Source organism: Dendrobates tinctorius, unplaced genomic scaffold, assembly GCF_039654945.1.
Source record: "Dendrobates tinctorius isolate UK_male_01 unplaced genomic scaffold, ASM3965494v1 ptg000167l, whole genome shotgun sequence".
In the NCBI taxonomy this organism is placed as follows: Eukaryota; Metazoa; Chordata; class Amphibia; order Anura; family Dendrobatidae; genus Dendrobates; species Dendrobates tinctorius.
The window spans coordinates 2,077,469-2,104,524 of record NW_027361834.1 but is presented as its reverse complement, the minus strand read 5'-3'; the positions used below and the strand labels follow the sequence as shown (position 1 = coordinate 2,104,524).

The 27,056-nt window shown below is 44.9% G+C and overlaps 1 protein-coding gene across 2 annotated transcripts in view; it reads left to right on the top strand.

Annotated features, from left to right (window-relative positions):
- The window catches only part of ANKRD28 (ankyrin repeat domain 28), a 200,781-nt gene that overhangs the window by 77,998 nt on the left and 95,727 nt on the right, over positions 1 to 27,056 (top strand). For both annotated transcript variants that reach the window (XM_073550723.1, XM_073550722.1), the window contains exon 3: positions 22,605 to 22,683. In XM_073550723.1, the coding sequence (XP_073406824.1) occupies positions 22,605 to 22,683 (79 nt within the window). The remainder of the gene's footprint in view (positions 1 to 22,604; positions 22,684 to 27,056) is intronic.

The following is a 27,056-nucleotide window of genomic DNA, read 5'->3' as shown; positions in this document are numbered from 1 at the left end:
ATAAAGCTCAAACTGTATGATCTGAAAAACATCTATACAAGTAAACCTCATATTATTCCATACATGAGATTATATAGATCTATTCAAGCCAGTGTTTAACTTATCTACTGATGTGAAGCTGTACTGTGGGCCCCGTACAAAAACTAAATGACACATATATTCATCGTACAGTGTAAAGACTATGACTTGGCCTTAGAAATTGTCAATTGCGGCTCATACTTGGAGGCTCTCTTGCTGCATATTTGTGTGCAAAATGTGCCTTTACCAATAACTGATTTCTATTCATCAGGGAACACATTTTTTGGTCATGATCTTGAATGAAGAATTCTCTGTATTGTGATGCCCCTGTAGCTCTTGGTGGATGTGTGGATGAATTCTCTGTATTGTGATGCCCCCTGTAGCTCTTGGTGGATGTGTGGATGAATCCTCTGTATTGTGATGCCCCCTGTAGCTCTTGGTGGATTTGCTGTTGAATCCACTTTGTGATGCCCTCTGTAGCTCTTGGTGGAAGTGTGGATGAATTCTCTGTATTGTGATGCCCCCTGTAGCTCTTGGTGGATGTGCTGTTGAATCCTCTGTATTGTGATGCCCCCTGTAGCTCTTGGTGGATTTGCTGTTGAATCCACTTTGTGATGCCCTCTGTAGCTCTTGGTGGATGTGCTGTTGAATCCTCTGTATTGTGATGCCCCCTGTAGCTCTTGATGGATGTGCTGTTCAATCCTCTGAATTGTGATGCCCCCTTTAGCTCTTGGTGGATGTGCTGTTGAATCCACTTTGTGATGCCCTCTGTAGCTCTTGGTGGAAGTGTGGATGAATTCTCTGTATTGTGATGCCCCTTGTAGCTCTTGGTGGATGTGCTGTTGAATCCTCTGTATTGTGATGCCCCCCTAAAGCTCTTCGTGGATGTGCTGTTAAATTCTCTGTATTGTGATGTCCCCTGTAGCTCTTGGTGTATGTGCTGTTGAGTCCTCTGTATTGTGATGCCCTCTGTAGCTCTTGGTGGATGTGCTGTTGAATCCACTTTGTGATGGCCCCTGTAGCTCTTGGTGGAAGTGTGGATGAATCCTCTGTAATGTGATGCCCCCTGTAGCTCTTGGTGGATGTGTGGATGAATTCTCTGTATTGTGATGCCCCCCTGTAGCTCTTGTTGGATGTGTGGATGAATCCTCTGTATTGTGATGCCCCCTGTAGCTCTTGGTGGATGTGTGGATGAATCATCTGTATTGTGATGCCCCCCTGTAGCCCTTGGTGGATGTGTGGATGAATTCTCTGTATTGTGATGTCCCCTGTAGCTCTTGGTGGATGTGTGGATGAATTCTCTGTATTGTGATGCCCCCTGTAGCTCTGGGTGGATGTGTGGATGAATCCTCTGTATTGTGATGTCCCCTGTAGCTCTTGGTGGATGTGTGGATGAATTCTCTGTATTGTGATGCCCCCTGTAGCTCTTGGATGTGTGGATGAATTCTCTGTATTGTGATGACCCCTGTAGCTCTTGGTGGATGTGTGGATGAATTCTCTGTATTGTGATGCCCCCTGTAGCTCTTGATGGATGTGTGGATGAATCCTCTGTATTGTGATGCCCCCTGTAGCTCTTGTTGGATGTGTGGATGAATCCTCTGTATTGTGATGCCCCCTGTAGCTCTTGTTGGATGTGTGGATGAATCCTCTGTATTGTGATGCCCCCTGTAGCTCTTGATGGATGTGTGGATGAATCCTCTGTATTGTGATGCCCCCTGTAGCTCTTGCTGGATGTGTGGATGAATTCTCTGTATTGTGATGCCCCCTGTAGCTCTTGGTGGATGTGCTGTTGAATTCTCTGTATTGTGATGTCCCCTGTAGCTCTTGGTGGACGTGCTGTTGAATCCTCTTTGTGATGCCCCTGTAGCTCTTGGATGTGTGGATGAATTCTCTGTGTTGTGATGCCCCCTGTAGCTCTTGGTGGATGTGTGGATGAATCCTCTGTATTGTGATGCCCCCTGTAGCTCTTGATGGATGTGTGGATGAATCCTCTGTATTGTGATGCCCCCTGTAGCTCTTGATGGATGTGTGGATGAATCCTCTGTATTGTGATGCCCCCTGTAGCTCTTGGTGGATGTGTGGATGAATTCTCTGTGTTGTGATGCCCCCTGTAGCTCTTGGTGGATGTGCTGTTGAATCCTCTGTATTGTGATGCCCCCTGTAGCTCTTGGTGGATGTGTGGATGAATTTTCTGTATTGTGATGCCCCCTGTAGCTCTTGGTGGATGTGTGGATGAATCCTCTGTATTGTGATGCCCCCTGTAGCTCTTGGTGGATGTGTGGATGAATCCTCTGTATTGTGATGCCCCCTGTAGCTCTTGATGGATCTGCTGTTGAATCCTCTGTATTGTGATGTCCCCTGTAGCTCTTGCTGGATGTGTGGATGAATTCTCTCTATTGTGATGCCCCCTGTAGCTCTTTTTGGATGTGTGGATGAATCCTCTGTATTGTGATGTCCCGATGAATTCTCTCTATTGTGATGCCCCCTGTAGCTCTTGCTGGATGTGTGGATGAATTCTCTCTATTGTGATGCCCCCTGTAGCTCTTTTTGGTTGTGTGGATGAATCCTCTGTATTGTGATGCCCCCTGTAGCTCTTGGTGAATGTGTTGAATTCTCTGTATTTTGATGCCCCCCTGTAGCTCTTGGTGGATGTGTGGATGAATCCTCTGTGTTGTGATGCCCCCTGTAGCTATTGGTGGATGTGTGGATGAATTCTCTGTATTGTGATGCCCCCTGTAGCTCTTGGTGGATTTGCTGTTGAATCCACTTTGTAATGCCCTCTGTAGCTCTTTTTGGATGTGCTGTTGAATCCTCTGTATTGTGATGCCCACTGTAGCTCTTGATGGATGTACTGTTGAATCCTCTGTATTGTGATGCCCCCTGTAGCTCTTGGTGGATGTGCTGTTGAATCCACTTTGTGATGCCCCCTGTAGCTCTTGGTGGAAGTGTGGATGAATTCTCTGTATTGTGATGCCCCCTGTAGCTCTTGGTGGATGTGCTGTTGAATCCTCTGTAATGTGATGCCCCCTGTAGCTCTTGATGGATGTACTGTTGAATTCTCTGTATTGTGATGCCCCCTGTAGCTCTTGGTGGATGTGCTGTTGAATCCACTTTGTGATGCCCCCTGTAGCTCTTGGTGGAAGTGTGGATGAATTCTCTGTATTGTGATGCCCCCTGTAGCTCTTGGTGGATGTGCTGTTGAATCCTCTGTAATGTGATGCCCCCTGTAGCTCTTGGTGGATGAATTCTCTGTATTGTGATGCCCCCCTGTAGCTCTTGTTGGATGTGTGGATGAATCCTCTGTATTGTGATGCCCCCTGTAGCTCTTGGTGGATGTGTGGATGAATCCTCTGTATTGTGATGCCCCCCTGTAGCCCTTGGTGGATGTGTGGATGAATTCTCTGTATTGTGATGTCCCCTGTAGCTCTTGGTGGATGTGTGGATGAATTCTCTGTATTGTGATGCCCCCTGTAGCTCTGGGTGGATGTGTGGATGAATCCTCTGTATTGTGATGCCCCCTGTAGATCTTGGTGGATGTGTTGTTGAATTCTCTGTATTGTGATGCCCCCTGTAGCTCTTGGTGGATGTGTGGATGAATTCTCTGTATTGTGATGCCCCCTGTAGCTCTTGGTGGATGTGTGGATGAATTCTCTGTATTGTCATGACCCCTGTAGCTCTTGGTGGATGTGTGGATGAATTCTCTGTATTGTGATGCCCCCTGTAGCTCTTGATGGATGTGTGGATGAATCCTCTGTATTGTGATGCCCCCTGTAGCTCTTGCTGGATGTGTGGATGAATTCTCTGTATTGTGATGCCCCCTGTAGCTCTTGGTGGATGTGCTGTTGAATTCTCTGTATTGTGATGTCCCCTGTAGCTCTTGGTGGATGTGCTGTTGAATCCTCTTTGTGATGCCCCTGTAGCTCTTGGATGTGTGGATGAATTCTCTGTGTTGTGATGCCCCCTGTAGCTCTTGGTGGATGTGTGGATGAATCCTCTGTATTGTGATGCCCCCTGTAGCTCTTGATGGATGTGTGGATGAATCCTCTGTATTGTGATGCCCCCTGTAGCTCTTGGTGGATGTGCTGTTGAATCCTCTGTATTGTGATGCCCCCTGTAGCTCTTGGTGGATGTGTGGATGAATTTTCTGTATTGTGATGCCCCCTGTAGCTCTTGGTGGATGTGTGGATGAATTTTCTGTATTGTGATGCCCCCTGTAGCTCTTGGTGGATGTGTGGATGAATCCTCTGTATTGTGATGCCCCCTGTAGCTCTTGGTGGATGTGTGGATGAATCCTCTGTATTGTGATGCCCCCTGTAGCTCTTGCTGAATGTGTGGATGAATTCTCTCTATTGTGATGCCCCCTGTAGCTCTTTTTGGATGTGTGGATGAATCCTCTGTATTGTGATGTCCCCTGTGGCTCTTGCTGGATGTGTGGATGAATTCTCTCTATTGTGATGCCCCCTGTAGCTCTTGCTGGATGTGAGGATGAATTCTCTCTATTGTGATGCCCCCTGTAGCTCTTTTTGGATGTGTGGATGAATTCTCTGTATTGTGATGTCCCCTGTAGCTCTTTTTGGGTGTGTGGATGAATCCTCTGTATTGTGATGCCCCCTGTAGCTCTTGGTGAATGTGTTGAATTCTCTGTATTTTGATGCCCCCCTGTAGCTCTTGGTGGATGTGTGGATGAATCCTCTGTGTTGTGATGCCCCCTGTAGCTATTGGTGGATGTGTGGATGAATTCTCTGTATTGTGATGCCCCCTGTAGCTCTTGGTGGATTTGCTGTTGAATCCACTTTGTGATGCCCTCTGTAGCTCTTGGTGGATGTGCTGTTGAATCCTCTGTATTGTGATGCCCCCTGTAGCTCTTGGTGGATGTGCTGTTGAATCCACTTTGTGATGCCCCCTGTAGCTCTTGGTGGAAGTGTGGATGAATTCTCTGTATTGTGATGCCCCCTGTATCTCTTGGTGGATGTGCTGTTGAATCCTCTGTATTGTGATGCCCCCTGTAGCTCTTGCTGGATGTGTGGATGAATTCTCTCTATTGTGATGCCCCCTGTAGCTCTTTTTGGATGTGTGGATGAATCCTCTGTATTGTGATGTCCCCTGTAGCTCTTGCTGGATGTGTGGATGAATTCTCTCTATTGTGATGCCCCCTGTAGCTCTTGCTGGATGTGAGGATGAATTCTCTCTATTGTGATGCCCCCTGTAGCTCTTTTTGGATGTGTGGATGAATTCTCTGTATTGTGATGTCCCCTGTAGCTCTTTTTGGATGTTTGGATGAATCCTCTGTATTGTGATGCCCCCTGTAGCTCTTGGTGAATGTGTTGAATTCTCTGTATTTTGATGCCCCCCTGTAGCTCTTGGTGGATGTGTGGATGAATCCTCTGTATTGTGATGCCCCCTGTAGCTCTTGATGGATGTGCTGTTGAATCCTCTGTATTGTGATGCCCCCTGTAGCTCTTGGTGGATGTGCTGTTGAATCCACTTTGTGATGCCCCCTGTAGCTCTTGGTGGAAGTGTGGATGAATTCTCTGTATTGTGATGCCCCCTGTAGCTCTTGGTGGATGTGCTGTTGAATCCTCTGTATTGTGATGCCCCCTGTAGCTCTTGGTGGATGTGCTGTTGAATCCTCTGTATTGTGATGCCCCCCTAAAGCTCTTCGTGGATGTGCTGTTAAATTCTCTGTATTGTGATGCCCCCTGTAGCTCTTCGTGGATGTGCTGTTGAGTCCTCTGTATTGTGATGCCCTCTGTAGCTCTTGGTGGATGTGCTGTTGAATCCACTTTGTGATGGCCCCTGTAGCTCTTGGTGGAAGTGTGGATGAATTCTCTGTATTGTGATGCCCCCTGTAGCTCTTGATGGATGTGTGGATGAATCCTCTGTATTGTGATGCCCCCTGTAGCTCTTGTTGGATGTGTGGATGAATCCTCTGTATTGTGATGCCCCCTGTAGCTCTTGATGGATGTGTGGATGAATTCTCTGTATTGTGATGCCCCCTGTAGCTCTTGATGGATGTGTGGATGAATCCTCTGTATTGTGATGCCCCCTGTAGCTCTTGATGGATGTGTGGATGAATTCTCTGTATTGTGATGCCCCCTGTAGCTCTTGATGGATGTGTGGATGAATTCTCTGTATTGTGATGCCCCCTGTAGCTCTTGATGGATGTCTGGATGAATCCTCTGTATTGTGATGCCCCCCTGTAGCCCTTGGTGGATGTGTGGATGAATCCTCTGTATTGTGATGCCCCCTGTAGCTCTTGGTGGATGTGTGGATGAATCCTCTGTATTGTGATGCCCCCTGTAGCTCTTGCTGGATGTGTGGATGAATTCTCTGTATTGTGATGCCCCCTGTAGCTCTTGGTGGATGTGCTGTTGAATTCTCTTTATTGTGATGCCCCCTGTAGCTCTTGGTGGATGTGCTGTTGAATCCTCTTTGTGATGCCCCTGTAGCTCTTGGATGTGTGGATGAATTCTCTGTATTGTGATGCCCCCTGTAGCTCTTGGTGGATGTGTGGATGAATCCTCTGTATTGTGATGCCCCCTGTAGCTCTTGATGGATGTGTGGATGAATCCTCTGTATTGTGATGCCCCCTGTAGCTCTTGGTGGATGTGCTGTTGAATCCTCTGTATTGTGATGCCCCCTGTAGCTCTTGGTGGATGTGTGGATGAATTTTCTGTATTGTGATGCCCCCTGTAGCTCTTGCTGGATGTGTAGATGAATCCTCTGTATTGTGATGCCCCCTGTAGCTCTTGGTGGATGTGTGGATGAATCCTCTGTATTGTGATGCCCCCTGTAGCTCTTGGTGGATGTGCTTTTGAATCCTCTGTATTGTGATGTCCACTGTAGCTCTTGCTGGATGTGTGGATGAATTCTCTCTATTGTGATGCCCCCTGTAGCTCTTTTTGGATGTGTGGATGAATCCTCTGTATTGTGATGTCCCCTGTAGCTCTTGCTGGATGTGTGGATGAATTCTCTGTATTGTGATGCCCCATGTAGCTCTTGCTGGATGTGTGGATGAATTCTCTCTATTGTGATGCCCCCTGTAGCTCTTTTTGGATGTGTGGATGAATCCTCTGTATTGTGATGCCCCCTGTAGCTCTTGGTGAATGTGTTATGTGTTGTTGAATTCTCTGTATTGTGATGCCCCCCTGTAGCTCTTGGTGGATGTGTGGATGAATTCTCTGTATTGTGATGCCCCCTGTAGCTCTTGGTGGATTTGCTGTTGAATCCACTTTGTGATGCCCTCTGTAGCTCTTGGTGGATGTGCTGTTGAATCCTCTGTATTGTGATGCCCCCTGTAGCTCTTGGTGGATGTGCTGTTGAATCCTCTGTATTGTGATGCCCCCTGTAGCTCTTGGTGGATGTGCTGTTGAATCCTCTGTATTGTGATGCCCCCCTAAAGCTCTTCGTGGATGTGCTGTTAAATTCTCTGTATTGTGATGTCCCCTGTAGCTCTTGGTGTATGTGCTGTTGAGTCCTCTGTATTGTGATGCCCTCTGTAGCTCTTGGTGGATGTGCTGTTGAATCCACTTTGTGATGCCCCCTGTAGCTCTTGGTGGATGTGTGGATGAATTCTCTGTATTGTGATTCCCCCCTGTAGCTCTTGTTGGATGTGTGGATGAATCCTCTGTATTGTGATGCCCCCTGTAGCTCTTGGTGGATGAATCCTCTGTATTGTGATGCCCCCCCTGTAGCCCTTGGTGGATGTGTGGATGAATCCTCTGTATTGTGATGCCCCCTGTAGCTCTTGGTGGATGAATCCTCTGTATTGTGATGCCCCCTGTAGATCTTGGTGGATGTGTTGTTGAATTCTCTGTATTGTGATGCCCCCTGTAGCTCTTGGTGGATGTGTGGATGAATTCTCTGTATTGTGATGACCCCTTTAGCTCTTGATGGATGTGTGGATGAATTCTCTGTATTGTGATGCCCCCTGTAGCTCTTGGTGGATGTGCTGTTGAATCCTCTGTATTGTGATGCCCCCCTAAAGCTCTTCGTGGATGTGCTGTTAAATTCTCTGTATTGTGATGTCCCCTGTAGCTCTTGGTGTATGTGCTGTTGAGTCCTCTGTATTGTGATGCCCTCTGTAGCTCTTGGTGGATGTGCTGTTGAATCCACTTTGTGATGGCCCCTGTAGCTCTTGGTGGAAGTGTGGATGAATTCTCTGTATTGTGATGCCCCCTGTAGCTCTTGGTGGATGTGTGGATGAATTCTCTGTATTGTGATGCCCCCCTGTAGCTCTTGTTGGATGTGTGGATGAATCCTCTGTATTGTGATGCCCCCTGTAGCTCTTGGTGGATGAATCCTCTGTATTGTGATGCCCCCCCTGTAGCCCTTGGTGGATGTGTGGATGAATTCTCTGTATTGTGATGCCCCCCCTGTAGATCTTGGTGGATGTGTGGATGAATCCTCTGTATTGTGATGCCCCCTGTAGATCTTGGTGGATGTGTTGTTGAATTCTCTGTATTGTGATGCCCCCTGTAGCTCTTAGTGGATGTGTGGATGAATTCTCTGTATTGTGATGCCCCCTGTAGCTCTTGGATGTGTGGATGAATTCTCTGTATTGTGATGACCCCTGTAGCTCTTGATGGATGTGTGGATGAATTCTCTGTATTGTGATGCCCCCTGTAGCTCTTGATGGATGTGTGGATGAATCCTCTGTATTGTGATGCCCCCTGTAGCTCTTGGTGGATGTGCTGTTGAATCTTCTGTATTTTGATGTCCCCTGTAGCTCTTGCTGGATGTGTGGATGAATTCTCTGTATTGTGATGCCCCCTGTAGCTCTTGCTGGATGTGAGGATGAATTCTCTCTATTGTGATGCCCCCTGTAGCTCTTTTTGGATGTGTGGATGAATTCTCTGTATTGTGATGTCCCCTGTAGCTCTTTTTGGATGTTTGGATGAATCCTCTGTATTGTGATTCCCCCTGTAGCTCTTGGTGAATGTGTTGAATTCTCTGTATTTTGATGCCCCCCTGTAGCTCTTGGTGGATGTGTGGATGAATCCTCTGTATTGTGATGCCCCCTGTAGCTCTTGATGGATGTGCTGTTGAATCCTCTGTATTGTGATGCCCCCTGTAGCTCTTGGTGGATGTGCTGTTGAATCCACTTTGTGATGCCCCCTGTAGCTCTTGGTGGAAGTGTGGATGAATTCTCTGTATTGTGATGCCCCCTGTAGCTCTTGGTGGATGTGCTGTTGAATCCTCTGTATTGTGATGCCCCCTGTAGCTCTTGGTGGATGTGCTGTTGAATCCTCTGTATTGTGATGCCCCCCTAAAGCTCTTCGTGGATGTGCTGTTAAATTCTCTGTATTGTGATGCCCCCTGTAGCTCTTCGTGGATGTGCTGTTGAGTCCTCTGTATTGTGATGCCCTCTGTAGCTCTTGGTGGATGTGCTGTTGAATCCACTTTGTGATGGCCCCTGTAGCTCTTGGTGGAAGTGTGGATGAATTCTCTGTATTGTGATGCCCCCTGTAGCTCTTGATGGATGTGTGGATGAATCCTCTGTATTGTGATGCCCCCTGTAGCTCTTGTTGGATGTGTGGATGAATCCTCTGTATTGTGATGCCCCCTGTAGCTCTTGATGGATGTGTGGATGAATTCTCTGTATTGTGATGCCCCCTGTAGCTCTTGCTGGATGTGTGGATGAATTCTCTGTATTGGGATGCCCCCTGTAGCTCTTGCTGGATGTGTGGATGAATTCTCTGTATTGGGATGCCCCCTGTAGCTCTTGGTGGATGTGCTGTTGAATCCTCTGTATTGTGATGCCCCCTGTAGCTCTTGGTGGATGTGTGGATGAATCCTCTGTATTGTGATGCCCCTGTAGCTCTTGGTGGATGTGCTGTTGAATCCTCTATTGTGATGCCCCCTGTAGCTCTTGGTGGATGTGCTGTTGAATCCTCTGTATTGTGATGCCCCCTGTAGCTCTTGGTGGATGTGTGGATGAATTTTCTGTATTGTGATGCCCCCTATAGCTCTTGGTGGATGTGTGGTTGAATCCTCTGTATTGTGATGCCCCCTGTAGCACTTGGTGAATGTGTGGATGAATCCTCTGTATTGTGATGCCCCCTGTAGCTCTTGGTGCATGTGCTGTTGAATCCTCTGTATTGTGATGTCCCCTGTAGCTCTTGCTGGATGTGTGGATGAATTCTCTCTATTCTGATGCCCCCTGTAGTTCTTTTTGGATGTGTGGATGAATCCTCTGTATTGTGATGTCCCCTGTAGCTCTTGCTGGATGTGTGGATGAATTCTCTCTATTGTGATGCCCCCTGTAGCTCTTGGTGGATGTGTGGATGAATTTTCTGTATTGTGATGCCCCCTGTAGCTCTTGGTGGATGTGTGGATTAATCCTTTGTATTGTGATGCCCCCTGTAGCTCTTGGTGGATGTGTGGATGAATCCTCTGTATTGTGATGCCCCCTGTAGCTCTTGCTGGATGTGTGGATGAATTCTCTGTGTTGTGATGCCCCCTGTAGCTCTTGGTGGATGTGTGGATGAATTCTCTGTATTGTGATGCCCCCTGTAGCTCTTGGATGTGTGGATGAATTCTCTGTATTGTGATGACCCCTGTAGCTCTTGGTGGATGTGTGGATGAATTCTCTGTATTGTGATGACCCCTGTAGCTCTTGGTGGATGTGTGGATGAATCCTCTGTATTGTGATGACCCCTGTAGCTCTTGTTGGATGTGTGGATGAATTCTCTGTATTGTGATGCCCCCTGTAGCTCTTGATGGATGTGTGCATGAATCCTCTGTATTGTGATGCCCCCTGTAGCTCTTGGTGGATGTGTGGATTAATTCTCTGTATTGTGATGCCCCCTGTAGCTCTTTTTGGATGTGTGGATGAATCCTCTGTATTGTGATGCCCCCTGTAGCTCTTGGTGAATGTGTTGGTGAATTCTCTGTATTGTGATGCCCCCTGTAGCTCTTGATGGATGTGTGCATGAATCCTCTGTATTGTGATGCCCCCTGTAGCTCTTGGTGGATGTGTGGATTAATTCTCTGTATTGTGATGCCCCCCCTGTAGCTCTTTTTGGATGTGTGGATGAATCCTCTGTATTGTGATGCCCCCTGTAGCTCTTGGTGAATGTGTTGGTGAATTCTCTGTATTGTGATGCCCCCCTGTAGCTCTTGGTGGATGTGTGGATGAATCCTCTGTGTTGTGATGCCCCCTGTAGCTATTGGTGGATGTGTGGATGAATCCTCTGTATTGTGATGCCCCCTGTAGCTCTTATTGGATGTGTGGATGAATCCTCTGTATTGTGATGACCCCTGTAGCTCTTGTTGGATGTGTGGATGAATTCTCTGTATTGTGATGCCCCCTGTAGCTCTTGATGGATGTGTGCATGAATCCTCTGTATTGTGATGCCCCCTGTAGCTCTTGGTGGATGTGTGGATTAATTCTCTGTATTGTGATGCCCCCTGTAGCTCTTTTTGGATGTGTGGATGAATCCTCTGTATTGTGATGCCCCCTGTAGCTCTTGGTGAATGTGTTGGTGAATTCTCTGTATTGTGATGCCCCCTGTAGCTCTTGATGGATGTGTGCATGAATCCTCTGTATTGTGATGCCCCCTGTAGCTCTTGGTGGATGTGTGGATTAATTCTCTGTATTGTGATGCCCCCCCTGTAGCTCTTTTTGGATGTGTGGATGAATCCTCTGTATTGTGATGCCCCCTGTAGCTCTTGGTGAATGTGTTGGTGAATTCTCTGTATTGTGATGCCCCCCTGTAGCTCTTGGTGGATGTGTGGATGAATCCTCTGTGTTGTGATGCCCCCTGTAGCTATTGGTGGATGTGTGGATGAATCCTCTGTATTGTGATGCCCCCTGTAGCTCTTATTGGATGTGTGGATGAATCCTCTGTATTGTGATGCCCCCTGTAGCTCTTGGTGGATGTGTGGATGAATCCTCTGTATTGTGATGCCCCCTGTAGCTCTTGGTGGATGTGTGGATGAATCCTCTGTATTGTGATGCCCCCTGTAGCTCTTGGTGGATATGTGGATGAATCCTCTGTATTGTGATGCCCCCTGTAGCTCTTGATGGATGTGCTGTTGAATCCTCTGTATTGTGATGCCCCCTGTAGCTATTGGTGGATGTGTGGATGAATCCTCTGTATTGTGGTGCCCCCTGTAGCTCTGGGTGGATGTGTGGATGAATCCTCTGTATTGAGATTCCCCCTGTAGCTATTGGTGGATGTGGTGTTGAATCCTCTGTATTGTGATGCCCCTGTAGCTGGACAGCTCTGACTCTGCCATTGATCATGTGTTGTTTTGCTGGGTGGGGTGAAAGCATGCAGTTCTAATTTTGGATGATTAGCATCTCAGCACTGTATGTGTTGAATGGACATGATGTACAAACAGGCTGCTCTCTCAACAGAAATCCCTGTCTGTCATGTAATTGAATTATTGTAAGTAGGGCCTGACGAAAAATCAACTTTTTCAGTTGTCCATTACCGTAGTTATTAATCTGATGTTCTTTTTGGACATTGTGCAGAAATTAAAGAAATGTTGAAAAAGGAGGGCACCACCGCAATTGAGGAGGATCGCCTGTGTTATGCCCAATTTTAATTCAGAAACCCACAGAGAAAAGGCATAAAATGTCATAATGATCACTCAAAAGGATATATAAAATTGTTACTCTTTATTGACCTACATAATATAATATTAAAACCAGAAACCCACGCAAAAATAGGCCCATAATGGGGCAATCAACCCTGTCCAACTCCTTCTATCCCTGGTGTAGTGTACATCCAAGTCACCGCAACCAATTGAGTAAATTATGTTTGAAATAAACGCAGTAAAACAAGGCAAAAAAAAGCTTCAAGCCCACATAATCCAGACCATTGATAGTGTAGACAATCAATTGTACATGTTGATGTCTAATACCCCACCTGAGGAGACCATGTATAGACCAAATCCAACCGATTTGGCCCCATAAAAATACTAAGACAGAGGGGGTCCCCCCCCCCCGTGATAAACAATGATGGTAAAGAAATAAGTAAACAAGGGGGTAAAGCAATGTAATGAACGCTCCCTATAGGGTACAGGCAGCCCAATAATATCTGGAGGTTCAAAGTGCGTTAACAACCCATACAACAAAATGATAATATCTGTACACCAGGGATGCGCATAGAATTATTGCCATTTCAGCATTTCCTGGCTGAGACGGGGTTCACTCTGTCCATTCTCCACCATTAGATGTAAAGCTATGGAAAGTGGAGTATGCGGTTTCTGTAACTTACATTGGAATGAAAGGTGAACGGCCGAGCCGCTCAGTCTCTAGTTGTCGTAGTCTGGGCGACATTATCCCAGTCTCCATCATGAAAGACTGAGATTGGAATAACCCTTAAAGGTGTTGGGTCTTATCTTGTTAAATGTGTAAATTGCATTGTGGCTCTAAATAATAGGCAAATTTGCAATTTACTGCCTAATTCTTATCATAATTCACTTCAGTTTTATAGTTTTGCAGCTTTCCGATGCATCCGAGATGGCCGGTCTCCTAGGTAAGGAATGTGCACTCCAAGCGCTGCACTAAACCTGGATCCAGCCGCATCAGTCCCCCTACACTCTCCCAATGTTGCAGAGGCAATGAGGCCAGCGACACGATCATGTCGCTGCTTCATACTGTCAATCCTCAGGAGCGAACTTCCCCCTCGCGACACCCAGGAAGTGCGGAGGCAAAGGAGAGCTGCGCTGGTCAACAAAACATGAGTGACCATTTGTGGTCTCTGCATAAATCATTGCACCAAGGACCAACTTTCAAACATGTTCCTCAGATGTTGCCGTTTTTTACATGACCAATGAGACGGACCTGACTTCCTGTTCTGTAGAGATCACTTTTCAGTAGTCATGTAATTGTCACAGTAAAAGGTGTTATCTGTAATCGTGTAATAAAGCTGGATGCAAATTATGCCTAATCCACCATTGACAATGGGTAATGAGAACAGTCATTTCCCCAGTAGAAAACAAAGCACATTGGACAAACGCAATTAGAAAGGTTGACATTTCATTAAAATGACACTCCATTTTAGCGTTCATCAGCTCATGTCATGGGCCCCGATTCATCAACACCGACAAGATAATTGCCGGTGTTGATGAGTGGGCGTCTTGGAGTCAGATGCTCCTGATTCATTAAGATATGCCTGTTAGGAGTATCTGACAAGTGATATGCACCACCGTGCGTCATTCCAGAAAACTTACTCCAGTCAGGGACTGTAGTAAGATTTCTGGCGTTAAGGAACACTACAACTCATCAAGCATTAGAGGAGCTGTGACGTCGCACTCCCCGTACATCTTCACCCATTTTGACGGAGCTTGGAGAAACTGGTGTAAAAACTCCGAAAGTCACAACATTTTGGCTCAACTTACAAGTTGCTTAAAATTTTTTCGACAGAACTGTGGCAACATTGCTGTGATGAATCGGGGCCATAGTCTTTTCCTGTCTCTGCTAGACATAAGCTTGGTAGAGATTTCATTGAACGCGCCGCGCTCTGCTAGTAATGTTTGAGGAATACAAACTACAACAATGTCAGGAAGGAATTCACTGCGGTTTCTGGAATAATGCTTTGCAATCTCTAATGTGTTCAAGTTGTTTCAATATCCAGTTGCCTGAACTGTGGCTTAAAGGTCAGACATCTGAGGGTGGTCTTCCCGTCAAGGCGTTTTTGCAGCTTCTGTGCTTTCCATACTTGTCTCAACACTCTCTGGGTGCAATTGTAGAACAAATCTGTTGGTGTGAAAATGTATTTTTGCAGCTCGGTGTGTTCTGTTTTCCACACTTGAAAGCCTATTCTTCTGCAGCAATTCAGTCAACATGAATTGTAATTACTGTAACCTGAAAAAGCATTTACAGGTAAAACTTAAAGGGACCCTGTCTGCAGCTTTTACCCCCTTAAAGGGAATCTGTAACCCCTTTTTTTTTGCCTATCAGCTGCCGGCACCGCCATCAGGGGCTTATCTACAGCTTTCTGTAATGCTGTAGATAAGCCCCCAGTGTAACCTGAAAGATAAGAAAAAAGTTAGATTATACTCACCCTGGCATCCGGTCTTGGTCCGATGGGTGTTGCGGTCCGGCGCCTCCCATCTTCTAACAGTGACGGCCTCTTCTTTGCTGCCTGTCGTGGCTCCTGCGCAGGCGCATTGCTCTGCCATGTTGAGGGCAGAGCAGAGTCCTGCAGTGCTCAGGCGTCGGGAGAGGTCCGGCGCCAGCGCACTGCAGTATTCTGCTCTGCCCTCAACAGAGCAGAGCAGTGCGCCTGCGCAGTAGCCACAACAGGCAGCAAAGAAGAGGCTGTCACCAATAGAAGAAGGGAGGAGCCGGACCGCAACACCCATCGGACCAAGACCGCCCGCTGGGAGTATAGTCTAACTCCTTTTTCCTTTCTTTCAGGCTACATGGGGGGGGGGGGGGGGGGGGAGAGAAACAATCGGTGGGAAAAGTATAATAGAAACAAGTCACCACTTCTGGTTTGGGTTTACAAATACTGATTGTGTGAAGGTGGCCTTATAGTTTACTACTTGCCTAGGTTACCAGCCACTGCTGCAGTCTTGTCGTTAGTGGCCGGTATTGTAGACAAAAGGAGTTAAGAACTTGCAAGCTCTTTAGGAGAAAACATATAAGTTCTTCTCTTAATCTGCCTGGATTGCTTGATCTTAGTGCCCCTGTGCTCCCCCCCCCCCCCCCCAATGCTGCAGAACCACAGCGTCCTTAGCTTGCAGCATTGTGGAGGGTGCACAGTTCACATTGACCCCTGCACTGCCAGCAAGCAGTGAGCCATGAGGCTGAGGAGCGGTGTGCTCTTGAAGATTATACCTGAGACAATCCCTTTATAATCAGCACATCTCTAGGGAAAGTCGAACAAATATCTTTGCTGGCTTGTGCTTATTTTATTTCAGGCAAGGTCCACCAGGTTGGGATGAGGTCTGCTCTTTTATTTGCTCCTTTCAAAGCAGGGGAAAATAAAGAAAGCGTATCAGAAATATTTAATGGGAAAATTAAAAAAATAAAGTAAAATAAAAAAATTAATACTAATAAACTGTGATGCAGATGTACTGGCATTCTACACAAAACGTTAGCACTACCGTTTTACATAGAACACTGAAGTGTGAGGGAGTTCTGCGGAGTTCTTGCTCTTTGCAATCGCTATGATTCTTGTCATTAAAGAGAAAACAAAATCCTGAAAAGTTCTGGAACACAAGCCGCCTTTGTTGCGGGACTGTATTTCTGAGCTAAAGCAGATTGTGCTGGAAATAATAATCTACCTGCTGCTTCAGCTTTTTTGTTTCAGCAGCGCACAAGTGCTTTCTAAATAAAGACTTGGTTTCTCTGTATCGTACTGAACAAAGGCCCACGGGGGCGCCGGTAAATATTTGTTTCACTTGTTGATGTAGTCACGATTCATGAACTGATTCTAGCCATGGTTTTAATGAAGTCATTGAGTTGGTTCCCATTTATCATCCCGGCAGAGGTTTATCCCGTGGATGAGCACCTTTGTTCGCCCAGCTGTATTTTTCACTAGAGGCGCTCTGGATGAGGCAGAATCTTCACACTTAGAAATGCGGGAACTAAAATAAAGAATGGCAATCAGTCTTAAAAGATCTCTAACCTCAAAGTAGTGAGGTAATTGTTTTACTGTTAACCTTGATGCCATGAGCTCACTTATGGGACCCATAGAGTACGTTTGCTTGTTTTCCTACAGATAGTGGCATGTTTACCGTATGCCACCCATACAAATCAAAAGAGCAACACTATATATATATATATATATATATATATATATATATATATATATATATATATATATATATATATATATATTTTGTTACTACTAGATGCATTTTATCCAAGAAAAACTTAACACCTGTACTATTCTGATACTGTAAAGGGGATGGAGTAAGCCATAAACCACCAAAAAGTAGTATAAATAAGACAAGTTTAATTAGAATGTTACATTAAAACCATACTAAACAAAAAGTGCATGACAACAATTAAAAAACTGTGGAGGAGACATGGAGGTTAGGCAAGGAGAGGGTAGAGGTCCAATAAGACATGGGAAGGCAGAACCAAAAAGTCACTAAGGCCTCTTTCACACATCAGTTTTTTGCCTTCAGGCGCGATCCGGCTTTTTTTTTGGAAAAAACGGATCCGGCAAAATGCAATGCCGGATCCGGTTTTTCCCCATTGACTTGCATTAGCGCCGGATCGCGCCGGATGGCATTGCGTTTCATCCGTTTTTTGCCGGATCCGGCAACTTGTCTCATTCCGGCGTCTTGAAAAAACGTCTACTGTAACGTTTTTTGTCTCCGGCGAAAAAGCCGGAAGCGCCGGATCCGGCGCTTCCAGCTTTTTGCTACAATGAAAGTCTATGGGCGCCGGAATGCGCCGGATCCAGAAAAAGACGGATCCAGCAACCGGATCCGGTTTTTTTAAGTCTGCGCATGCTCAGATCCAATTGGCCAGCCGCCAGGAACAGAGACGGATCCAGCAAAAAAACGGATCCGTTTCTACAGTTTTCCAAAATTTATGCCGGATCCGTTTTTTCTAAAAAAAGCCGGATCCTGCCTGACGGCAAAAAACTGATGTGTGAAAGTAGCCTAAGACCTATATATAGACAGCACCAAGTAACTAGAAGTACACCTAGTTATAGCATGCACCATGTGCACCAGCAGTACAAGCTGCCATAAGAGATCACTTCTGCTTACCTATAATAAGTCTGGACTGCTAGTAGCCCCCCTTGCGGTCCCTGATGCGCATTTCGCATACCTGCTTTATCGAGGGGGTACCTGCTTCCAACAGGTGACGCTAATACCTTAATTGGGAAGCTGCTTGGCACAGTTTGAGGAAGTATTTGGCCTTGTTCTCACGTAGCATAACATAATGCATGTTTTTCCTGCTGCATTTTTTTCATGTGAAACTCTACTGCCTTTAACAGTTTGAGAAAAAAGTGTATGTGATTTCATGAAAACTCAGGCCTCACTGTAATTAAAAGATGCTGGGCAACCTTTTGCAGTTTTTTTTTGAGCATTTTTTTTTCATAAACTTTTGTAGGGGTGGCTTTAAAAAATGCATATAAAATTGTGAATGCATTATTGTACATTTTGACCTGCGCAAAATACCCCCACTATTTTGGCATGTGTGAACATGGCCTATGACTGTGTACAGTCTATTAACAATTCAGCTTGGGCTTCCCCTGCGGCATCACACCATACGTCAGTGCCGCTGGTATTCAGCGCACAGCCCTCAAGGTGAGGAGGTGGATCTGTAATGGACGTCCTTGGTGCCGACTTATCATGCACAAGTGTAGTGAAGAGCAATCATGTTACCATAAACTTTCAATGTACCGTAAATATGGCGCCGATTAGTCAAGCAAGAAAATTCTTGTTTGTCAGGTTCTCGGCAGTGCGAGTCATGTTTACAAAGCACAATGTGCTGCCGAGAATGATGGACTTTTGTGCAGCAAGATCTATTACAGATCATTCAGCGCTCATCCGAAGAGCAAGTCCACCTGTTTAAATCGGCTACTAAATATCTACTGACTGGTATATTTTCAGTCGGTGGTCATTTAGTGCCCCCGATCAGTCAGTATAAGCAGGCCTTTACTCTCTGTGGACATTGCTGAACATTGATTCACTTTAAAATACCCTCACCTCCGCCATTATTTGGGAATTGTGTCTATAGTAGATTTTAATGTTTGTTGTTGTCTTTGGGATCCTGCTAGTAGTAAGAGAAAATGTTATTCCTTAGTGTGTAACTGTGTAACCTTTTTTTTTTTTTTTTTTTTTTTTTTTATTGCTTATGTTTGCCCTGCTTAGTAAGGGGTTGTTGGACATCCTCCTTCATTACTGATAAACGTGCATCCGGATGGATCGGACATATCTGCGCTTTACGCCAGGCTAATACTATTAATATAGCGCGCTCGGCCCGTGCATCCTATTAATACAGCGAGCTCAGCCCTCTGCCTCCTATTAATACAGCGAGCTCGGCCCTCTGCATCCTATTAATACAGCGAGCTCGGCCCTCTGCATCCTATTAATACAGCGAGCTCGGCCCTCTGCGTCCTATTAATACAGCGAGCTCGGCCCTCTGCGTCCTATTAATACAGCGAGCTCGGCCCTCTGCGTCCTATTAATACAGCGAGCTCGGCCCTCTGCGTCCTATTAATACAGCGAGCTCGGCCCTCTGCGTCCTATTAATACAGCGAGCTCGGCCCTCTGCGTCCTATTAATACAGCGAGCTCGGCCCTCTGCGTCCTATTAATACAGCGAGCTCGGCCCTCTGCGTCCTATTAATACAGCGATCAGTTTACTCGTACTCCGAGCTCATGTCTTTTCTTACTCCAAGAAGCACCAACCATGTCCTGTTGTCATTGTCAGGCCCAGACCATCCATAACATCAAGTGGTGAATCTCATTGTGTCCCGTATGAGGTGTGTGTGGCTGGCTGGTCTGCCCCGGCTGGATGTTTGGGTAGTCCTCCACACTGCGTGCACAGGCAGTCTGTGTGAACACGTCCTTATAGCTGATCCAGATAAGCATCAGCTGCTGACTCCGTCTTCTTGACTCATCTGTCTTTCATTATTGCACTCCTAACTTGGAGCCAGTTTTGCACAGGCGTAGTGCAGCTTGTGATCCTGTATTGCAGCCTCAGGGCCCGACCTCACCACTTGTCTAATAACCCAAACACAGAACATCATATCACATATTACGCTAAAGTGGCCTAAGGCACAATGGCTGAACTCACATACCGTGATCGTACTGCAGATGTTTTCTGGGTTTTTTTTGTTTTTTTTTTGTGTTTTTTTTTCACAACATATCAGCATTGCGTAAATTCTGCCTAAGGACTTTGAATCATTATTTATTTTTGTTGAAAAATTTAGCAAAATACAATTACGTTTCTACATGATGGTTTGTGGTTGAAAAAACTTTGCATCCAAAAACTTATCCAGTGCCACAATATCTGCAGCATAAACTGACATAGATTTGCAATAAAATTGACCCTGAGAGTCAGTGAGATATTTGACATTCCAAAAGTTGCTAAAATGGATTAAGATGGAGCAGAAAATTCTGTTTTGTCTGTACCTGATTCACGTTTTCATGCAGGAGTGTGAATAAGTCTGATATATTTGTATTTAGTACGTTTGTGCCCAAATCCTCACCGCGCACTGCTATGTGGCTATACTTTGTTTTAAGGGAACGGTTTATCAAGAAAAAGATGAAATGCTAGATGAAAGGTTAGATATCTAGTAGCAAACCACTGACAATTGGTAAAACAATTCTAAGCATATTGAGTTACATTCCTCCCTAGAGTCACTATTTACCATTTATACCTGACAACGAGTATTAGGCTACTTTCACACATCAGTTTTTTGCCGTCAGGCAGGATCCGGCTTTTTTTTAGAAAAAACGGATCCGGCATAAATTTTGGAGAACTGTAGAAACGGATCCGTTTTTTTGCTGGATCCGTCTCTGTTCCTGGCGGCTGGCCAATTGGATCTGAGCATGCGCAGACTTAAAAAAAACGGATCCGGTTGCTGGATCCGTCTTTTTCTGGATCCGGCGCATTCCGGCGCCCATAGACTTTCATTGTAGCAAAAAGCTGGAAGCGCCGGATCCGGCACTTCCGGCTTTTTCGCCGGAGACAAAAAACGTTACAGTAGACGTTTTTTCAAGACGCCGGAATGAGACAAGTTGCCGGATCCGTCAAAAAACGGATGAAACGCAATGCCATCCGGCGCGATCCGGCGCTAATGCAAGTCAATGGGGAAAAACCGGATCCGGCATTGCATTTTGCCGGATCCGTTTTTTCCAAAAAAAGCCGGATCGCGCCTGAAGGCAAAAAACTCATGTGTGAAAGAGGCCTTAACTACACATAATATATCAGAAACAGTCTTTAAAGAAGTTGTCCACTACTCTTTATATTTATTTATTTTTGTTTATTCATTTTCCTCGCTTATATAGCGCCATTAATTCCACAGTCCTTTGGACATTATCGTCACTGTCCCCATCGGGGCTCACAATCTTGAATCCCTATCAGTATGTCTTTGGAATGTGTGAGGAAATCGGAGAACCTGGAGGAAACCCACGCAAACATGGGGAGAACATACAAACTCCTTGCAGATGTTCTCCTTGGTGGGATTTGTACCCAGGACGCCAGTGCTGCAATGCTAGCCACTGAGCCACCGTGCTGCCCTGTAGTTATGGTGAATTGTTAATATAACTCATCAATAACAGATTGTGGGGATGCAACTCCTGGCACTCACATGGGTCAACTGTTACCAGATCAGGGTGGTAGACAAAACTTATCAGTTGTGGAGCAGAACAGCACAACGCCAACAACTGTATAAGTACGGAAGACCACTGCAAGTCATTCAGATAGGTGGCTGGTGTGCAGTACCTGGCCGCAGCCACTATACAATTGACAGAGCTCCGCGACTGATCACATCCTGCTGGCATCGGTGCAGGTGCCGGGGGTCCCACCACAACCAATCTGACATTTATGACCTAAGAGGGGAGGGTTCCTTGCACATCTTGACCGATCCCAAACAGTGCCTCTTAAATATGCAGCAGGCTCTATAGAAGAATATTCAGAATCGAGAGTCCTCAGTGGTTGATAACTTTTTAATGGCTAACTGAAAAGATGGTAACATATTGCAAGCTTTCGAGGCTACGCAGGTCTCTTCATCAGGCTAGACCAATACAAAATCTGAAGAATCACATATTTATACACAAGACAGCACAGAAATAACTCAATAGATAAGACAAGTGATGTGAAGCGGAATAGTCATTATGGGAGAGGGATAAGCATAAATATTGGAGCAGTTCATAGATAAGCAGTGTGAAGGTTTTTTTGCCCTCTGACTGACTGCTGGTCTGGTTCTGTGTTGTGATGACCCCAAAAGGTCTGAGGAGCAAATTCCTTAATTGATGTAAAAAGGCATAAATCCATGCGACACATTTATACTTGCACTGAATGTATTGAAAGTTTTCATAAATTTGTACTCAGAGATTCTTCTGTCTCTCTGAGACTTGAAGTTACCTTTTAATACAAGTAATTTAATGTCCATCATGCTATGGCAGGGATACAAAAATGTTTTGCCACAGGTAGATCCATTCTTTTTTCTCCTATTGTTTGATGATGAGAATTCATCCTTGTTCTCAGTTTTTGCCCGGTCTCCCCCACATACAGACCCCCAGTAGTACATTTAGTACAAATAATTAAGTACACCACATTAGATGTGATGCAGCTGAAAGTACCTGGGATCTTGTAGTCCTGATGTGAGTTGGGGATCTTTAGCTTGTCCGTGGTCATTATGCAGGCTCTATAGTCACCACCAGGATGGATGCCAGATCCTGAGACACTCATGTCTCAATTTGCAGCAGAAGCGACAATCCCCCTTCCATAAATCTTATTTTATCAAGACTACTTGTTTGCTTATTTTTCATCTCCTACTAGTGTCATGATTGTACTTCCTAAAACGTTCCCCAAATGAATGAAATATTCCAGAGTGAATTTGCACAAGCTTTTATGTATATACAGTTTAATAACATATTTTTTTTTTTTTTGCATTTTATGTTAATTATGTCTCACTTTTTTTCCTTTAGGATAATGAAAAAAGAACACCTCTCCACGCAGCTGCCTACCTAGGAGATGCTGAAATAATAGAGCTCCTTATTTTATCTGGTATGTGCTGTAGTTTCTGCACGAGAGTACATATTGTACAGTCCCCTATATACCATTTGTATCTAGCCAGTTGATGCTTGAACTAGACACGCTGGATTGTGCATTTGTCCAACGCCTGTATCCCGAGAGAGAGACCTAGCATGTAGCATTCCCATATCTCGCCCAGACAGTCTCATGTTCTGATGCCATAGAAAGTGATAGCTTGCAAAATTACGGCTGCTTGTGCATTGCCTCTGTTGTCTTTGGGATTTAATGATGGATTGTAGCTGCTGAAATTCTACACATTGTACCTTGTTAGTGGTACATTTTGTTGCGTTTTTAAAAATATCAGAATTTTGCAATTTTCAAACTTTCAATTTTTATATCCCTAAACCATTTCATAATGCTGTAAAAAAAAAATAATAATTTAGAAATTACTTTTTCCATATGTCTACTTTACATCAGCATTTTTGGAAGAAAAAAAAAAAAAAAAAAAATATATATATATATATATATATATATATATATATATATATATATATATATATATATATATATATATATATATACACTCACTGGCCACTTTATTAGGTACACCTGTCCAACTGTGTGTTAAGACTTAATTTCTAATCAGCCAATCACATGGCGGCAACTCAGTGCATTTAGGCGTGTAGACATGGTCAAGACAATCTCCTGCAGTTCAAACCGAGCATCAGTATGGGGAAGAAAGGTGATTTGAGTGCCTTTGAACGTGGCATGATTGTTGGTGCCAGAAGGGCTGGTCTGAGAATTTCAGAAACTGCTGATCTACTGGGAATTTTCAAGCACAACCATCTGTAGGGTTTAAAGAGAATGGTCCGAAAAAGAAAAAAAATCCAGTGAGCGGCAGTTCTGTGGCCGGAAATGCCATGTTGATGCCAGAGGTCAGAGGAGAATGGGCAGACTGGTTCGAGCTGATAGAAAGGCAACAGTGACTCAAATTGCCACCCGTTACAACCAAGGTAGGCAGAAGAGCATCTGTGAACGCACAGTGCGTCGAACTTTGAGGCAGATGGGCTACAGCAGCAGAAGACCACACTGGGTACCACTCCTCTCAGCTAAGAACAGGAAACTGAGGCTACAATTTGCACAAGCTCATCGAAATTGGACAGTAGAAGATTGGAAAAACGTTGCCTGGTCTGATGAGTCTCGATTTCTGCTGCGACATTCGGATGGTAGGGTCAGAATTTGGCGTAAACAACATGAAAGCATGGATCCATCCTGCCTTGTATCAACGGTTCAGGCTGGTGGTGGTGGTGTCATGGTGTGGGGAATTTTTTCTGGGCACTCTTTGGGCCCCTTGGTACCAATTGAGCATCGTTGCAACGCCACAGCCTACCTGAGTATTGTTGCTGACCATGTCCATCCCTTTATGACCACAATGTACCCAACATCTGATGGCTACTTTCCGCAGGATAATGCGCCATGTCATAAAGCTCGAATCATCTCAGATTGGTTTCTTGAACATGACAATGAGTTTACTGTACTCAAATGGCCTCCTCAGTCACCAGATCTCAATCCAATAGAGCATCTTTGGGATGTGGTGGAACGGGAGATTCGCATCAGGGATGTGCAGCCGACAAATCTGCGCCAACTGTGTGATGCCATCATGTCAATATGGTCCAAAATCTCTGAGGAATGCTTCCAGCACCTTGTTGAATCTCTGCCACGAAGAATTGAGGCAGTTCTGAAGGCAAAAGGGGGTCCAACCCCTTACTAGCATGGTGTACCTAATAAAGTGGCCAGTGAGTGTATATGTGTGTGACACCTCATTTTACAAACTATACCCCCCAACAAATTCATCTAGGGGTGCAGTGAGCATGTTGACATCACATGTGCCTCACAGATATTTATACCAATAATGTGTTGAAGACAGAATAAATACATTTTTGCCACAAAAAGTTTGTTTTAGCCCCACACGGGATAATGGGTAAAAATGGCACCAAAATTTGTTCCTCATGTGGTACAAGTGATAAAACCACTTTATTCTTCGGGTCGGTGCGATTACAGCAATACCAGATTTATATTGTTTGTTCTGTTTGGCTGCTGTCACACACTAAAAGATGTTTTTTTTTTTTTTTGTTTGTTTTTTTGTTTGCAAAGTTTTTGCATCACCATATTTTTAAGAGCTATAATTCTTCTTTATTTGTGCCAACAGTCATGTTAGGGCTTGTTTTTTGAGGGATGAGTTGGCTTTTTTATTGGTACCATTTTTGGTGTCACAATGTTTTTTTATTTTTGTTTTTACATAAATATATGTATTTATTTGATAAATATATATATTTTTGCAATTTATTTATTTTTTAACTGTGTCAATGGGACATCAACTTTCAATGTCCTGATGCGTTTGCATTGCAGGGCATTAGATCAGCATCTCTCACAGGGAGGAGGCGTGTCAGCTCCTGCTTTGAGCTGAAGCTTGCAGGCCACCGTACCTGGGTGACCCTGTGGCCTTCTTTTGGCCCGGGGTCATCATGGAGACCATCAGAACAACGTGATCACAATGGCTTTGCGCTGGTTGGAGCAGCGAGGGATCTCTCCCTCCCTTTGCCATGCACTTTGATGTCTGTCACTATTGACATCAGCTTCAGAAGGGTTAAACACCCGAGATCGGCGCTAGCGCCAATCATGGGTGTTGCTGCAGGGTTTCAGCTGTCCTATAGCACTGACACCCACTTTCAATCTCATCTGCACTCGGAGTGAGCTTGCGTGATGGTCATGTATGACGGTTTGTAGTAACGCACCTTTCGCAGTGCTGTACATGTATGGCGAAAGTTGTGAAGGGGTTAAAATTGTTATCCCACAAAGTGTGAAGGTTAGGGTTAACGGGGGTTGTTCATGATTAGACAAACATGGCTTCAGTCTTTTATGGACAGTGGAACCCTGACCATGGGTCGTGTACGTGGTCAGAGATGGTGCTCTTTCTGGAATAAAGCTGCCATATTTTTCTAGTCTTGGACAGCCCTTCTAAAAGGGTTGAACGCTTTATTTCAGCAGTCATTTTCTCTCGAGCAGAGCTATGAGGAAGGCTGCACTAACCAGTGCAGGAGGAGAACCTGTAATGCCTATATTTCAAGAAGGGCCACAAAATAGTGTCCCCCCAACACATTTGTTCCAAAAAAAGTGGACATCCCCTTTCGTGTCTTTCACTTCCTGTACATGAAAGAGCAGGATGATTGTGATCTTGCAGGCCTTTTCGGTAATGCACATTTTCCCCCGTTGCTATGAGGAGAGGAATATACAGACACTACAGCTGAGATCACAAATAATAACAGGCAGGGAAATGATTAATCTCACAAAAAGAATCATCAGTGATCCCATGCTGTCATGTCTGTATACTCTCTTCTGCGTCCTCTCCTACCCAGGAGCTGTGGTATGATCAGACCATATCCCTGCATGATCACACACAGCCATAACACAGTACACAGCAGGGGCACATTTATCAGATTATCTCAGCACAGGAACATTTTTCTTTAAACAAATTGATTTGTAGAAGTTATTATTCCAAGATTTATTGCTTAAAAGCAACTTTGTTTTTGGGACAACCCCTTTAATGAATAGGTGAGGCAATATATAGTGAGATTACCTACAGTAATACATAAAAGCTGGTGTATTACTGTAGGTAGTAATTTTATTTATTTAGTGCCAACATATTCCACAGCACTTTACAATTAAACGGAGACATGAACAAACACTAGACATCACAAAGTAAACACATTCACCAGTTACAGGAGGAGTGAGGGTCCCGCTTGTGAGCGTACAATCAATAAGGAAATAGGGGGGTACAATATGTACAATGTGCTTGTTATATATGGTTCAGCCAGCATTATAATGAACTAGCTGAAGAGCCCGGTGCTGCCCGGGCATAGTAACTAACTACGGTTAGTTATAACAAATTATAATGAAAATATATATATATATATATATATATATATATATATATATATATATATATATATATATATATATATATATATATATATATATTATCTCTCTGAGTGTAGGGCCCCGCCCATTCCGCATAGCTACATTCACTATAATATCCCACATCATCCCGTCAGCCAGAGCTACCGGACTACTACCCCTAATATCCCACATCATCCCGTCAGTCACAGCCACCGGACTACTACCCCTAATATCCCACATTATCCCGTCAGCTTGGGGTCAGTACCATAGCGCTGAGTAGAACGGTCCTAATTTCCATACCGGGGATCCCTTTAGGAAAGGCCTGGTGTCAGAACCAGAGCGCTGAGTGGATTTGTCCGGACTTCCAAACCAATGATCCCTTAAATAGAAGCCTGAGGTGAGATTCAGAGTGCTGATGGATTTACCCCAACTTCCATACCGGAGATCCC